At 34.1% G+C, this 17655-nt stretch overlaps 1 protein-coding gene across 2 annotated transcripts; it reads right to left on the bottom strand.

Annotated features, from left to right (window-relative positions):
• Positions 1–555: 555 nt before the first annotated feature.
• On the bottom strand, positions 556–17617 carry LOC112564981 (probable C-mannosyltransferase DPY19L1). 2 transcript variants are annotated; one of them, XM_025240182.1, is made up of 23 exons: positions 17445–17617; positions 17210–17234; positions 16866–16953; positions 16377–16514; positions 15189–15309; positions 13599–13692; positions 13164–13205; positions 11189–11246; positions 10824–10915; positions 10310–10382; positions 9283–9387; positions 8549–8635; positions 8340–8396; positions 6536–6616; positions 5783–5884; positions 5399–5470; positions 4974–5038; positions 4827–4851; positions 4496–4615; positions 3990–4170; positions 3509–3608; positions 3063–3188; positions 556–2601 (listed from the first exon to the last, which is right to left on the bottom strand). In XM_025240182.1, the coding sequence occupies exons 1-23, from the start codon at positions 17602–17604 to the stop codon at positions 2445–2447; spliced, it is 2169 nt and encodes a 722-aa protein (XP_025095967.1). In that variant the 5' UTR covers positions 17605–17617; the 3' UTR covers positions 556–2444. The 2 variants fall into 2 exon arrangements, with proteins under 2 accessions (XP_025095967.1, XP_025095968.1); XM_025240183.1 differs by lacking the exon at positions 13164–13205.
• Positions 17618–17655: the final 38 nt, after the last annotated feature.

Genomic DNA, 17655 nt, shown 5'->3' with positions numbered 1-17655 from the left:
TTCGCAAAAATGTTAGAACATTTTCGGTATTCGTTTGTGCGCGCAATAGTGTGTAAATGCTTGCAGGCTTGATAGATAGTAAATAAAAATGATAGATTCACACATTCTACTTTTTATTAAATTTAGACAGCACAGAATGATAATGTATTGTACTTTCGCTCAAATGACATAAATACGTTTAGCATATGACATTTCCGTGGCATTGGCATATATACTTCTTTGAATGTTATCTACTATCAGCTATTTGACCATTGCAGATTACTATAGATAATACTAAATCCATTTACAGCAAATAATCTGATTTGGTGTTAAAAAGCTTATATAATGATTAACATGTTCTATCTGTTCTCATGCTGCTCAATCCTTGGTTTCTTTTTATTGTTGCTTTCTACACATGCAAGTTCTCTACTAGTGAATGGTAAGTTTTTGATAGTAGCTTAAATCATAATGCTGCACGTAGTTTAAACTTTGATAGTCTGCACTTTTTGGTCACAAGTTTTGATTATTATCATAATGTGAATCCAAGTTAAAAACAACAATGCTATGAAAAAATAACAATACATAACAACTCAGCTTTTGTTTAGAGGTTCATTTTATTCAGAACAGAAATAGCCAGCCCAGCGTTTTAGTGCATAATCATCCTGAAATGGCAAAAAATGAATAAAACACACATCATGATAAACTGCGAATTTTCACCTTATTCGAAAAGGCTTTTGGGAGATGTGTTTTCTTTCTCTCACTGCCATACATACATGTACTCCTGAGGTCTCACTTTCCCTCCCTGTTTGTCACATCACTTTGCCTTATGCAATGCACACACACACATATGGACATACAAATGCATGCATGAGCAATGCACAAACCCATACATGGAACAGTGTGCTAGAATGATATGAAGTTAGATGGCAAGTGTGAGGCGCAAAGACCAGAGTGGAGCTCAGATCTCAAGGTTTTAGCACTTCAAGGACTTACAGATGTGCTCAGAAAGCATAAAGAAACAAGCCCTCAAGTGTCAAAAACAGAAGAATAAGATAACAGATCTGTACCAAAATGTGCATAAAGACCAAAAACAAAATAAACAAACAGAAATCATACAAAATATATATTGCACTAGTTCTAAATAACGAGATGCTTGGATAATACAGACTTTGTATAATTGACATTACAAATAAAAGCAAGCAAAGCCCAGCAACTCTGAATAATAACATCAATCTGAGATGAACATTTAATCCTTAAAATAATAAAAAACAGATATAACTCATTATTAAGTATTATAAAAGTACCAGAGTGCCATGTCATTAAAATAAGTAGAATAATAATGCATGACAAGACAACGAAAACAAAATGTAACAATGGAATGAACACATTTATGTAGTAAATATTACTAAAATTACATAGAAGAAAAACCAAAAAGGCAGTTGTCCAAAGAATGTTTTTAAATGTTAGCATTTAATTGCAATCCCTTTCTATTTTTGAGTTGGATACACCTGAATATGAGTGGTGGTGCTGGAAAAGAATCACTCATTTTATTATGGCTTTGCTTTCATTATGTGTGAGAACTATTCACATTCTTTCATTATGGCTTTAAGATACTTTTCAAGCAGTGAACTAGAACTGATTGGGAAAAAACCTCAACTGGTTCTTCCATTCTACTTCAATTTGATTTGAAGAAGGAAGCTGCACATCCAGTACAATGGCATATTTGTCATGTCTTTACACTCATGCATTATATGCAAGAACACACGCAAGTCCAAAACAATATCTTTGTACCCAAATGTCCTATAAAATAACAGAAAACACTTTCTTCTCTCAAATGCTTTACATGTAAATTTTGCCATAAGTAAAACTTGTAATCATTTTCATCACATCAAATATTACAAACCACAAGCCGTGTTAATAATAATCCTGCATTTACAAAGAAAACTGTAATCTTAATAGGGCAAATAAAATTCTAAATAGCACTAGCAGGTCTTCAAGACAAAGCTAGATTAAACAAAATCTGCTTATGAAGTGATAAGCAGATCCTAAACTTGGAGCAAAACTATCTCGCCAGAACTCAACACTTGCAATGCAAATTAAATGTGGCAAAACATTAATTGTGTGTTTCTTTATTACATATTCCATAGTCAAGTGACACCAAGGAATCAAGAGATTTAATAAAGGGAACAGGATTACTGTTGTCTGTCTTGATTTGATAAAACAATCAAAGTCAAAAAAAGTACCAAAAAATCCATCATGCACTGCTTCAAAAGTTAATTTAAAAATAAAAATGCAATTTAAAAAATATGCTTTCACATATGCAACACATGTTGAATTTTTACACTTTCTCTCTCACTAATGTGCATGAATGCATGTGCATGTACACTCACACACCCAGTATATGGTAAGGGTTACGTGACAAGATTGATTCTGTTTAGACCTTCCATGTGCCATAAATGGTAAAATCATGATGTGTTTACTTGGAGAACATCATAAACACTATTCCTAAAGACACGCTTGAAATGTAGGCCTGGGTTTTGTTTCAACAGAGTGCACAATGGTTCCTTTCCTTGGTTCTCTTCATCTTCTAAGTCCCATATTTCTGGCATTGCACACCCTGGTCTGCAGACATTTTGCACTCATGCTTTCTAATGTTCTCTATCACTTTTTTCCGAATAACTTACTAACTGAATTAAGTTTTAAGCTTGATTCAGTAGATAAAAGCTTGCTAAATAAATTCTTTTGAAACAATTAAAATCTGTTACAAGCACTCCATTCTTCATGTATGCTCTTTTTCTAAAGGCAAAAATAAAATAAATAAATAAATGAAAAAAAGGATCATGGGCTTGTGACCCATGTGTAAATGCATGCAAGGCAAAGGTTTTAAGAGGATGCCATTATTAATCAAACACTTTCATCCCTATTCCTGCATCAAGTTTAACAGTCTTTAACAACTTATAAGTACATTATGACATATGTTATATAACCATTGTTTCTGAGAAATGTCTACGTTAAGTGTTTCATATGGTTTTTAACTATACAGCTGATAAGCTAATTACTTGCCCCCAAAGTCTATAACTCACCTGGTTTTTCGAATACACCATGAGTTTTCCAAGATTGCATACTGAACTCCAAGCTCTTTGAGCAGTCTTTTCACTTCTGATGCTGGCTTTCTGCTATACATAGTGTACACCTTTTTAGTCCGCTCTCTGCAAGATTTGACATACAGTATTGTCATAATATATTATTTAAATAAACTATGGAAGTAGTTGCAGCTATTTTGTACGTGTGCCTCATTTAACATCTGGAGGTACAGGGCAGCAGTAGTAAACAATTTTGAATGTGTGAATAACTTTTCTTAAAAACATAGTAATTTACATGCCTTAGTTTGCAGTATTATGGTTTGTCTTTTAAACCTTCATATATTTTTCCCCCTCATAATAGAAAAAAAACACAATTATCTTGAAATATTAATTTAAGAAAATTTGAAACTTTTTGAAAATTTTTTAAATGTCTTTGAGATCTATACCTAAGATTGGCATCTTCATAGTGGGGATGATTGACAATTGGCCGCTGTGTACACAGTTTGATGGTAGCCATTGTTGGCATGGGACCAGCAAAGACAGCATCTATAAAAATTTAAGAAATACTTAAATGTGTTTATTTTATAACATCAATGGTCAATGATAAAGGTATCAGAGCATAGGCATGACATCCACAATGATAATATGGTGTAAGTGTCACAAACAAACATAGAAAGCATTTGTGTACAAACAAGTGAAGGTATGTGGTATGCACTTGTATCTGGGCAGAAAGCTATTTCATGGCATGTCTACACCACTCTTCTGTTACCTCTTTAGTAAATTTATTGCTTTGCCGATACAGAAATCTTTTCTGTCATCTGATCATTTGAATTCTATCCCTTTTTTCCTGTGCCAGAAAAACTAGAAACTCCAGCCCAAAGAATATCAGACCATAAAGCAAAGAGTAGCACTTCACAGTCTTCTCACCTTTTGGTGTTGATGATTTAATCCATTCTACCATCTCTTCCAAAGGGTAGTTGCTAAATTCTCCAATAATACCCCACTGGTGCTTCAGATTGGCATAGCCTGCTACTCCCATTGTAGCCAGTAAGGCCACAAGCAAGGCTGAGTGTGCCACTTCACTGTACTTGGGCAGTCCTCCCAACAGCTGATGAAAGACAGCATCACGTTTTTATGCCCATTTAAATTAATATCAGTTAATACTATGAAATTTGTATTAATTCAATAAATTATCAAGCTGCATTCACCTGATCGTTTGACAGTTGATAGTACAATGCTTTTACCCCAAATGAAAACCTTTTACGACCTTTCCTACCAGAACTGAAGCTAAGCACAGAATCACGGATTGCTTTAGAATCATATTATTTCTATTTTACAGTCAGTCTAATGAGCTATCTTTATATTTGTGATATATAAGTTATTTTCCCCTTTCTCTAAAACCTAAGAATAGGGTGGAATAATATATGGCTGACCTTGCGTGCAGCTAGAAGTGAGGTCATAAGGCACAGGTGTGGTGTCCAAAAAAGCTTTAACCTCATAATCAAGACAGCTAGTACAGTGAAAGCCAGCAGTTGAAAAACATTGTACACTAGCTGAAATGCAAAACACATGAAGAAACAAATTTATTTACAAAGGAAATTTTTTTTCCTTAAATAAAATAGATAATAAGCTAAAGCTTAAAGGACTCAATAGTAAAGAAACTGAAAAGACTCATTAAAATAGAAAGCATTATTATTATTGTATGATTTAAAGGCCTTATGGGAAGATACATATATACAAAAAAGTATCAGACATACTACTCGCCTCTGCACTTGGTTTGGATGATGAACTGCAATGAGAACAAAAAGTAGTTTGAATTAAATGTGAGACCTAATTTTTCTTCTAGTATATAGCCCCACCCAGTACATTGCAATAGTATTATCAGGAATCCTGGTGACATCAACAGATTACCTTTTAGAAGGAAAAGATGAGCCATTTTCTTGGGTTTTGGAAGCTGAAAACTCATATTTAATAACCTGCAGAAAAAAGGAAGAGAACTATATGTGTGAGCTCTTGGCAGCATGTTTCATCATTTTTAAGTTGCAGAAAATGTTCTTAAAAAATCTCAGAAGAGGGTTAATTACAAAAATAATCTTAAAAAAACAAGCTTTCAAGAATATTCTAAAATCTAAATCCATTTTTCCATGACAGCATCAATCACAGATATGCTAAAGTTCAAGTAAATAAATGTGTGTGTGTAATGATAACAGGTCTACAATATGATAGCAATGAGATCAAAATCCAGTTACACACACATCTTGCATTAAAATCACTTGTTTGCACTTAGTGACCATAAACTAAAGTATATGTATGATCCAGTGCATGGGGTTACTTACATGAAATGCTACAAGACAGACAGACAGAGCTGCACTGGGAAGCAACAAAGTTCTGAGAAGTGATATAAATGTCTGGAAAATACAAAGGGAAATAAAATGTTAGACATGCTCTGGCTGATACAAAATAATGTTTTTAAGACGTGTGAGACATAATACTAACACAGTCCAGTCACTGAACCATTTGAATTTCTGGGAACTCATGTACATATCTTGTATCACTAGTGAGTAATACACTTGTGAAAAAAAAATGTTATGCAATTTTTGTATTTTTATTTTAGGAAAAAAATCATTCCCATCATCAATGATAACCAACATCGTCAATATATTTTATCAAACATGGGATTACTTTTTCTACACTTATTCATGTCAGGGTATTTACTTTACCTCAAATTCTATGAAATCAAACTCTTTAGCACATGTGTACAACATAGTATGGAAATTATCAAAGTTTGTGAACTTGCTGCGGAGAATTTCGCCAATGTGAGCCTGAAAACAAAAAAGATACTAATTCAATGCAGGACAGCTCACTTAACAAAAAAAAGATAAACATATATACAGTTAATAATAATATTAGTAATTATTTTTTATGAAGTGCGTGTTCCAAGTAAAATGCTTGCTTTCAGTTCTGACAGTTAAAAAACATGTAATCAGTTAAGTTAAGACAGGGACAATAAAACTAAAAACAAAAACAAAATATGTTAGCCACACAAAAAAGTGAATGAACAAATTTTAGCAGACACAATAATAATGAAATGCCAAAATGCAATAGACTAAATTCCAGCAGACTTTTAGACAACAAAACTATCATCATCTGCACTAGCGTTCACTAATAAGTAGAATAAAACATAGAAGCAAAAAATGGATTGCAAAAAAGTACTGTGTGTCTAATGGGGCATATTTTAAGCCATTAAATTAGGGTGAGCATTGAGATACGTTTTGGAAAATTATGACTAAGTCTGAGATAAAAAAAGAAAGAGCTACAAAGATATAAATGCACAGTTAAGCCCAGTAAAAACAGGCACTAGCAAAAAACTTGAAGAGTCAAAAAATAAAATTCTGAGAATTAAGTAATAAAGTATAGAGTCCTTCATTATATGAAGCCCAGACATGACACCCAAGAGCAAAATGCAAACTTACATCATCCTTTACACCCAGTATCCTGCTGATAAGAATCTTGCAGCCAAGTGTTCCAGCCAGCAACAGTGCACCATGTACAGTCTGACAGGAAAATAAATGAAGAACATTCAATTTATGAAAAAAATAAATTACTTAATCACTGCTGCACTCACGATGTCCTACAATAAAACACAAATTACAGGGTGATTAAACCTACTTTTCAAAGTCTGTATGCCAAAGAAGAAGAACTACACCTGGTTATCAGAGTAGCATAAATTATTTTACTCAAAGATTCATTAATTAAGCAACAAATAAATATTGATAGAAAATTCAATGTTCAGAAAACTGACAGAAAATGGGCTAGAAACTATTGAAACACCTGATGCCAACAGATGTAAATGTGATATAAATGTTCCACTCTACCAGCATAAATTTGCTGCATTGTCTAGATGGAGTGAAAATGTTAGTAATAATTTCTTAAAATAGTGTTTGGTAATAGACAACAAAATACTGAAACAACACCAATAACACATTCACAGATTGACTGAGTTGAAATCTAAAATGATCAGTTTACAAAGGCTTTTAAATGCTGCTGTTCTTTTTAGTCTGTCATAGACTTGTGAAATGATCAGTTTATCAATAAATTTACACTTTTTTTTGGTTGGTCTCTCATAAATTTGTAAACTCATGATTATAAATATATCAGAACTTTACAACTATCTGCATGCTGCCCCCATTTTTTTTCCATATTTTGAAAAACATTGATTGTAGGCCAATAGATCTTAAAATCACTAAATTCACAATTGTGGTGTAGAATTTCACATGCCCAAACTCTTCACATATATTTACAAGATTTTTTTGCACAATGACATCCCTACTTTTTTCATTCAATCTGTGTAGTTTTTGTGAACACATGAACATAATGAACTCTTCCTTGTCACCAGAACAACATATGGCCACCAGATTTTTAGTTATTGCGTAGTAAAACAATGGAACTCTCTCCCTTTCCATATCCGCCACCTACCCACTACTGAATCCTTTAAACATGCACTGAAAATCCACTTCTTCCATAAACATTACTCCTAACACCCTTTCCCACCATGCTAGTCCTTTTTCACACCCTTCCCTGCTCATCTTAATCATGATACTCTCAGTTCTTGCTATCTGGTTCCTCACTGCATTTTTAGTAATTGTTTTTATTCATCATTAGATCATTAGTAATGTTGTTTATTCTTCATTCTTATAGTTCATTCATAGTGTTATTCAGGGTTATTCATTTATTTTCCTGTCCTTTGTATGCTGTCCATATCTCATTCTTGTTCTTATGCACTAAGAGCATCTTCCTTAGGAGTGTGAGTATACGCTTTACAAATGTTGTATTTATTATTATTATTATTTACATTGTCTACAAAAATCTCTTGCTTTGTAGATACTAGCTTTGATATCATACCATGCTGACATCATCCAGCTAAAGAAAGCCATTAATGTTTGTTTCTCTTACCATGGAGTTATCTAATTACTTTCTTTTTAAATGTAATAAAGGAATAAAAGGAATTTTTTAAAATTTAAATTTCATTTTCTTAACTTGCTAATTCCTTGATGTATAATCAAAACATGATGAGCTTCTGTGAACTGGGTTTTGTCATGCTTAAACACCATTCACTCCATCATTTTATGACCACACTTTGTAAAGAGCATTTCCTCAAAATGTGTTATTTTTCAAAATGTGAAAACTGATTCACAGAATTATCTCAAGGACTAACGAAAAAGATAAATGGTAATATGCCTTTTTTGAATAAAAGTAAACAAATATTGTGACACCTACCCATCTGGCAACACGATATTGCAGTTTGTCAATGACTGGCTCCAGAAGAATAATGGCCTGTAAGAAAATTCATGCCACATAAAACTCATTTTTAACAACTTAGAAGTCAAATAATGCAGTGCTGGTTACCATGAATAAACAACATATCACAAGATGAATGGAAACAAGAAACTGGGAAATGATGATGTGTCGCTCTCATATGTCCTTACCCAGATGGTTACCAGGCAGGAAGCAAAATAGGATGTCAAAAGCATTTCGTTCCCAAACAACAACACATAGCCTGTAACAAGACCCACCTGCAAAATATAAAAATAAAAAGGAGAGTAGAATTGTTTACACTATCCTGCATGAACACATTCACCAAACAAGAAAAAACATGATTTTCGCTATAAATTGTTCCTTTTACCAGTTATTGCAAGGGTGGTATTGTATATTTTTGTGTATTTAAATGTGATAGAAAATTACTCTTCTAATGTTAGAAACAGCTACTGGTTGCCAAATTTAACACTAATTTCTACTTTAACAAGCTAAACTTATAACACAAAGGTGAAAATTTTTTTGAATTATATGTCTCTTACTACGAAAGTATTCAATTATTTTTGTAAAGTGTATGGCTTTTTAGTTAAAAAAAAAAGAATTTTGCTTAAAATGTATGCTTTTCCAAACTTCATATGGTAGGTTACTAGGTGTAGCTACTTCTAAATAAGAGGATTAACACAGGTTAACTACATAGATTAGCCTCCATCTCCTCTAGCAATGAAACATGATTCTGATATTTGTAAATCAGAGGTTAATGGTACTTTGTCACATTTTTTAATCTACATTGTGCTATACTGAAAAATGAAAGAACAGCAAATTTGGTAAGAAATGTAAGGAACAAGCATTATATAAATATACTAATTACAAAGTACATTGGAAATGCTGAAAAGTTTGCGGAACTTACAGTCTGCCCGAGGATAACTGCCCTGAGTGCCTTGGAGTTGATATACTGCATAGTGTAAGTTCCAAAAACTGCAAATGCCTGGGTAAGAAGTGCGAATTGGGCGAACTGAAACATGATATAAAATATAATCATCTTTATGCTCATTAAACATGAAAGTAAAGGTAGTACCCTAACCTTTTGGTCGTACGGTACTGAAATCTTGGCAACCACATTTATCTTGGGGGAAACATTTCTAGGGTGATACTCATCTCCTGTCCCTCGCTTTCTCTTCTCTCTTTGGGGATAGGTATCCATTTAACAGCTGGGTAAACTGGGAAAACAATAGAGCCAGCTAGTGTGTGCCTCCAGCCTTGGATGCAGGTGTTCTAATTACTCAGCTGTCTGTTTCCTTACTGGATATTATTCATGCAGGGAAACACTTGTCATAAATTTTACAATAAAACAAATATTGCTAGAAGGTGCCATCTTTATTATATCTGTTGTCAATTTTCTTCTCCCATGAATACAATTTTAAAAATCATTTTCTAGAATCTAGATGATACTTTAGTTTGTCAAAAAGAAAAAAAAATCTGTGAGTCTATGAGGTAAAAAAAGAAATTTAAGAAGCTACCATAATGATGGTGCCCATGAAGTTAAGACACAGCCAGGGCCGCCGAGAGCCAGCCCGGGCCCCGGGACAGACGACCTCTCCGGGCCCCTTGTACTTGTAATCGTAAATTATTTTCCCAGTATATAATGTATGTTTACAATTCGAATCTCAATATCTACACTCAAACTCAACTTCTGCATGTGTAATGCTTGGGTGTTCTGTCCTTAGACCTTTCTTTAAAAGAAAAAGAAAAGGAGAAGAAAAAAAAATCCACTGACCAAGGCCGGGCCCCCTTGACAGCCGCGGGCCCGGGTACACCAGACCCCCCTGTCCCCCCCCTCTTGTCAGGCCTGGACACAGCACATCAGATAAACAATACCACAAAATAACAAAAAAAAAACAAAAAAAAAAACCCTAACAAAACGGATGTTTTCTTACCTGCCAGCAGGCCATGAAAATGGTGGTCAATGCAGCAACAACAATGGTGTGTAGATAGGACACTTTGCTGCTCCTGTTTAAACAAAATATAAAGGTTTTCTAAAATCATCAAGCTTAGAGGATGTCATAATTGCATAGAATGGCTATAAGCAAAGTCACAAAGTCTAAAATGGGGGGTGTTACAAAAGCAACCTATGGGAATTGAGCATGCATCAATATTAAATGCAAAGATAAGGTTAATGTAATTTACAAATAATATGCATGAATCTAAAACTTGTTAAAGACTTGAGTTTTAAAGTTCTGGAAAAAAAAAACCGGGATATTTATTTTTAAAAGATACCCACACAGTGACACAATAATGACTAGGAACTCCAGAAGATCTGTGATATTTTCAATAGTATGTAAAGGTTGGTATCAGGTTGACTTGAATGCTCATTTTTTAAATAATATTTACAACAACAGATTCTGCTGAAAAAAAATGTGCTAGGCTGAAGTTATCATGATAAGAACCTACCTTAGCATGTGAGATACAACAAACATCTGGAAGACGAAAAAGGGGTACCCAAAGCTCTCACGCAAAGGTGGGGTCCACTGCACACGGGTACACTATGAAAGGGAAAGAGTCCACAGACTAGTGACAACAGAGGCAGTTGATTGTAAGTGGTTCACCATATCTAGGGCATGCCAAGTGAAAGATGGAGCCCAATCCTTTTCTTCCACTGCCTTAAATCTCCCCTTAAGTCGCATGAATATGCATGACCCAGAGAGTACAATCATGTCCCTAATGTTTATGAGAATAGAAAAAGAGTAATATCCTATGCATAGATCACCTGGGATATAAACATTCAGCTTTCCTCACTCAAAACACAGTGTACTAACCTCTCCATGGTTGAAGAAAAAGGATGCTACAGTTAAAACGCCACCAAATGGGCACCCACTGCAACAAGGTCAAAGACCATAACAAACTGTTTTTAGCACTAAAGTAGAATTTTTTGGATACATACACATATATCTTGGTTCTAAATGCACCCTTTTTAAGAAGATTTATAAAAATAAGTAAAGAGACAAATTATCTAAAAGACTAAAATAAAAGTGGATTATTTACTGCAGTCCTTTTCTCTTCTCAGTGACAGGATAAATAATTAAACAAGAAAACAGATGTTTCATCCGTATCTACTGCACAAAATTCCCAGCCAGCATACATGCAAAAAAAAAAAGTACTCTTAGTTGGAAGCAGTGACATCAGCTTAACATCTGATAAACATTGTAGTAGGTTTCTTCATGATATGAGTGTGTGCAAAGGATGTACATGTTATGTGTTTACCATTTCCCCCTGTAAATCGTTCTTTTTAATACACAAATGCAGCCTGAACATTGGCAAATATTTAGAAAAAAGCACGAACTTGTATTACTGGACTGCTGGCAGACAATTTTTTTCAAGCTAACTGCTAAAATGAGGTATGAGACTACAAAGCCTCCGGTTTATTCACATTTCAGATTAACTACTAAAATGAGGCATGAGACTACAAAGCTTCCGGTTTAGTCACATTCTTTGTTTAGGTTCACCGAGACTAACAGTGGAGAACTTCACAAGAGGCTAAGCCTTGGTCATGGGAGACAGACAGCAATCCACCTATACATGTCCGTGGAAAAAAGTATATAGCAGATGCTGATAAATACAATAAAAACACCTCACAAACATTGGTATCAAAGTCAATGTAAAATATCAGGGCAGTGATATGCTAATAGATAAACTGAGGCTTCTTGCTGCTCACAAACAATTAGGAAAGAAGAAAAATGTATTTACTAAGACAAATACATTCTGTTTTGTATCCCACTCGCACAAATGTACATTTGTACATGCCAAGAGAGTTAAAAAAAAAAAGTAAAGAAACAAACCGAGCATACAAACTGCAACTACAATGTCTTTACTTCGGAACCATCATCATAAATAGACTCCATTATTAAATGACCAATGGCAGTTGTTCATTCCTAAACCAATGTCTGTTTAGATGCAAATTCTTTTTTTATCATATATAATGCGTGACACATAAATTACACAAAAATGAATTTACTTAGTAATAGTTGATCTTTCCATCTGCAAAATATACTGTGAGATTACTACATGCGAGCAAAACAACTAGCAGTTGCTTTATATATGTCAGTCTCAAACTATTCAAACCGCTTGCAGAGTGACTGAGGCTGATGTATAAAAGTATTTTCCAATAAAATTTACAAACAATTCAAAATATGATGTGCAGCTAAACAAATTCTGCCAAAATACTTTCATGCAAAGATTCAGTTGTCATACAGCTACTAAAATGTGAAGGGTTTAAGTCACAACGTTTTTGATTAAATGATAAAAGTTTGGGTCTCAAACATGCTTTAAATGTTTTAGTCTGCACGTTACATCTTGAGTGAAATGGAATAGACTATGACAAGCCAGTAATTGTTAAATCTCCTTACAGAAAGAAAATTCTGTTCTCTAAACTTTAAATTTTGTCAGCTCTGCAATTTTATAATTTTTTTCTGCTTCACTGGCTTTTAAATCAAAATGCATGTGTCTGTGTAAGCACAGAACATGCATGGCATTATGTGAGTGAATATAGGGATAGGCTTGTACTCAGCTCATGCAAGTACTTATATTTAAGAATACACATGCACTGATTTGCACAATTATTTACAATCGATTATTCTCTTTAATCAAAGCATCAAGTTCTTGTCAGCAAAAGATATATCTGATTTCTCACCTGAGTCACAGTCTTATGATAAAAAAAATCTTAGATAGACACAACCACACTTGTTAAACAGAGTACTTCTAGAGGTGCATACACTTCTGGCATGCACAACTTACAGCAGCTGACAATGGGCACTGCTCTCATCATGATGATCCATGCTATAAGCATAATTATTAGCCAATAACTGGGCATAATATTAAATCAACATTTAAGATTAACATGGATTGTAAAAATCTGAAAAAAAAAATTTTGTCTGTCAGTAGTAAAACCTATCTACAAAATAATACAAGTAACTTAAAAACTACATGCCATTTGCTAACCATTGATATCCAGATAAAGGTAATAACAGAATGATAGCATTGTAATGATTCTTTAAAAAAAAACCTGAGCAAAGTTGCCCTTATTCCTTTTTTTTTTTTTAAAAACTACCAAGTAAATTAGAGAAGAACAGCCAACACAAGAAATCCCTTCCGGAGTAAGATATCAAACTAAATCTCTTAGAATAGTCACATATGTCGTCCATTGTCACAGGTCCTAAAGCAGTCCATTACCTAAGATAGGTTCCAAACAGGAAGAAGACTCCCATCAGGATTCCATTCAGGAGAAACACACTCTCTACATAGAAGTAGGCTGGCTCTCCAAGTCCTATATAACAGGACAGAAACAATGGATATAAAAACTATTTCAAGAGCCAAAATCATAAGTAAAGCACTTGTTAATTTGTTAATGAGTCATTGCCTGTTAGTTTCACAAGATGTTATTTGTTCAATAAAGTGGGTATTTTCAACCTAAGGCAACAACTTCTAAGCCATGAAGTTTCTGTGACCTGTATTTTGTTTTGGAGAATGGTTAGAGCAACAGCATCCAAACCAGATGGCCACACAAGCTGATTCTATACTCCAGTGGTGCAACATAATTCCCTGTCAACCCAGCTGGTAGGAATGGGTACCTGACTCCATAGAGGGCTGGGGAAGGTGAGGCAGCAAGGAAGATATGGACACTACTCTCACTGGCCCTAAGATAAGAGAGGGCTCCAAAACCTTACTCCACAATGACCCTAAGGTCAAAGGATTGCCTTTACCTTTATATTGAACCTGTTTTGCTTAAACCGTATTCTGTGTACAATGGAACCTCAATTATTCAGTCTTAAATTAATGGTATTCTGTTACCTTGTGTAGTGGAACTTGTCTGGTTTTCAATCAACCACGTATTTTATTATTTAGGATTGTTTCCCACAGCCCCGAGGGAAAAAAGAAAAAAGCAGTCTACAGTGTCATGTTCAATGGGATCTTTAGTAAAAGAGAATAGAGTTATGTGTTCTGCGTCACTAATTGACAAAGCTGCCAAGAATGCCAAGAATTCAGAAGACAGGAATAGATATGTGTGTCATAATTTTTAGTCGATTTTTTAAAAAATTAGATGAATTGTTTCTAGGGTTTACTAACAAAAGGCATAGTTCAAGGGTACGAGTAACATCTGTAACTGGTTTTAAAACCAGCATATAGTAGTCAAATAGTGCCCTAACATGAGAAGGCATTAGAATTAATCCAATGCAGAGCATTTTCATTCTCCTTTATTTTAAATCCTGAGCTCTACCATTGGTCCAGATTTGGATATTTATCTTTTGTTCCAAATGTTTTGTTTTTTTTTAATGAAAAGATTGTGTATGTCACATAGTGCCTTTGGCACCACCAAATCTGCACTCAAAATTACTCAAACACTTGCTGCAAATCAGTCACTCATTCAGAGAAAGGCTGGTGATGGCCAATCAAACCACAATGAGCAAGTCAAAATAAAATAGATGGCACAAAGATAAATTTATTTGCATAAAAAAAGGAAAGGAGAAAACAAATTAGGACAAGAAAAGAGGAAAACATTGTTTTGTTTTATTGCCTGAGCTATGAATTGCTGAAGTCTGACTGGTGATATTGTACTTTGTTGTCTGATGAGCAGAAGAATTACTGGTATCACTCATTATTTTCAGTGAATGAGTGACCCTAATAGTTATGCCACATTTTTTTGATTGGTCTGTTGCATTTAATTTCCACAAACATAAAAAAGTGTTATCATTGTCAACTTGATCATATAATTTATTTTACACAACTAAATATTCTAAATAAATGCAAGGTATGTTTCATTACCTTCACAGCTTAAGACAGGTTCATAACCCTCACCACGATTAACAGTGTAGCAAGTTTTGGTCTGCCACTTTAAGGTGTTGCTTAGCCAGTCAAACATTCTATAAGCTAGCCCTAAAGTGACCTGAAAAATAATTTTGACATAACGGCATTAAAATATCTAACAGTCTAATGCTACTAAAATATTTCATTTAACAGGTTTTTTCAAAATTGTTATAAACTATAGCATCTTCTTTTTAAAATCTTATGCAGAATAAATATCCTGGCACGGTCAAGTATTTCCTCTTTTATGGAAAACAAATCCAGCAAAACATATGTTTCTCAATTCCTAATCCATAAAATTAGCATGCAGCATGGAATTTTCCAGTGGTACTGTTTTGACTTTGTCAAAAAATGGCCACCTTTGGAAAGCAAGCGAGTGTCTAGGATAGGTGATAGTTTTTGTCTTCAGCACACAGAACAATAAATAAAACCCAAAACTAAAATACAAAATGTGGCAGTAGGAAGTCCAGTCTTTAATTTCATATATTTTTCTCACAGCAAAAACAGAAATATGATGTATCAAAACACCAAATATTGGGCTCTTGTCTGCCACTAGGTGACTGTAGCTACCTAGAAATGACCTCCTTTTCTATTATGGAATGACATTGAGTTTAATGCAGAAAATACGAGTCTATTTGCATCCATAATACATTACTTTGTCAGAATTGTGTGCTAACTGTTTAATAACTTTGACACAATGTTCAAATATTAAAAGTTTTCCAATTTGCAGCCGAAACCTCAGAAGCCTTTTGTTTCTGTTTTATAAATTGACCACACTTTCTAGACAGACATTTGTGATAAATTTTCATGAGGATGAAAAGAAGAAAATCTGTCTACATCTTCAATAACAGGTGCCTGTCAATCAAAGGTGGTTTTGAGTTGAAACCAATCTGTGCAGAAATGTCCCCTGGTCAAGGGTCCACAGATGACAAGGTTTTACTATACATATACATAATAAACACCCAATTTAGGAATCAATATCAAACAGCTCTTGAAGATTTTAAATGACCTATTACTGCCCTTTGTGGATGCATTCCATGTGTTTGGCCTGATATGTCATCAAGATCAAATTGTCATGTATTTTTAAATTTACCAAAGTTACATTCTGATCTGCATTTTAACAGAAAATTGTTTCTTTAAAAATCTTACCTCAGGATATAAATTAAAACGCTTCAGAGTGTTGATGGTGGAAGGAAATTCTGTAATGTTATCATACATGATGGCATGGAGGCCCTCCATAGCTGTGCTTGCTGAAACTAATGTTTTAAAATAGGAGTAGTAGAGACCCTGTTGAAAAAAAACAACTCATCAATGGTTATAACACATTGACAAAATTGATAGGAAATGAGTGATAACTTCAAATAATCTCTTAATTTTGGGATTGTAAGTCACATTAGTAAGTATTGTGAAATGAAAGTGCATTATGTTTTGCAAAAGACCCAAAGTTTTTTTAGCACAGTAATCATCATTCTGAAGTTATAGTCTACACTTACACAATGGAAACCAAGGAAGTGACACAAAATTAAGCTAACAACCTAGAAAATACTGTGACTGAGTACAGAGTGATAGGTTAGCCTGATAAATGTTTACAAAAGATTTAAATTCTAAAAATAGAAATAAAACATCATAGCCATTTACCATCTCAGTGCGAAAGGCAAGTTCTCTCTCAAGTGTTGAGAGGTGAGAGAAGTGTCGATCATTTTCAAACATTCCAGCAATATGATTTCTGTAAGTAGACAGCTCTTCTGACATCATAACATTTCTTTATTGTAAACTATATGAAAAGATTTAGTGTTCTGTATGTTTTCTTAATACATGATACAGCAATTATAATTGTTTATCCCCACTTTGAGTGATTCGGTTTCACCAACATGAAAAGCTTTAAACACTGTGAAAAGCCTGCCATACATCTATATGTGCTAGAGCTGAGTACACAAAAGAAAAAAAAAATCAATAGATAAGCTAATTTTATGTAGACTTGCCTGTGTAGAACTGAAACAGCAACAGCTGCAACAAAATCAAATTGTAATAAGTGAAAATACCTTAAGTTGAAGCCTAGCTAAAATATAAGGTCAAGGTTTTTACTTTTTTCATAAATCAGAAACGATAATAGCATCTTCAAATGTTATCGGTCTCTTGCTACTTTTCTATTTCTGGTTATGAAAGTTGACACCATGTATACCACTTAGCTAATCGAATTGACTTTATTATTCTTACCAATGCAGAAAATAAATATTTTGCGCGATAGCATTCCAAATCGCCCAGGTCCTGATTCTTTTTCATGCTTTTGCTCATGTTTCTTTGCAAAGCGAGATTTTGTGTGAAATCGTTTGCTGTTAGATTCTGAGTGATTCGAATGCCGGTAGGAGGCCGCCATGATGTAAACGTCAGACGCCAATATTGTCAAGGAGAATAATCTTCCCTTGCA

Source organism: Pomacea canaliculata, linkage group LG5 (assembly GCF_003073045.1).
Source record: "Pomacea canaliculata isolate SZHN2017 linkage group LG5, ASM307304v1, whole genome shotgun sequence".
Classification (NCBI taxonomy): Eukaryota; Metazoa; Mollusca; class Gastropoda; order Architaenioglossa; family Ampullariidae; genus Pomacea; species Pomacea canaliculata.
The sequence above is the reverse complement of the archived record's forward strand: the minus strand, read 5'-3'. Positions and strand labels throughout refer to the sequence as shown.

What these genes read in the sequence shown, in the direction of transcription:
- LOC112564981 (XM_025240182.1), bottom strand. Translation starts at nt 17,604, where the DNA reads ATGGCGGCCTCCTACCGGCATTCGAATCACTCAGAATCTAACAGCAAA. An exon ending in AATATTTATTTTCTGCATTG is followed by an intron (nt 17,235 to 17,444) that starts GTAAGAATAATA and finishes ATTTTGTTGCAG; the next exon opens with CTGTTGCTGTTTCAGTTCTA. An exon ending in GCTGTTTCAGTTCTACACAG is followed by an intron (nt 16,954 to 17,209) that starts GCAAGTCTACAT and finishes GTCTACTTACAG; the next exon opens with AAATCATATTGCTGGAATGT.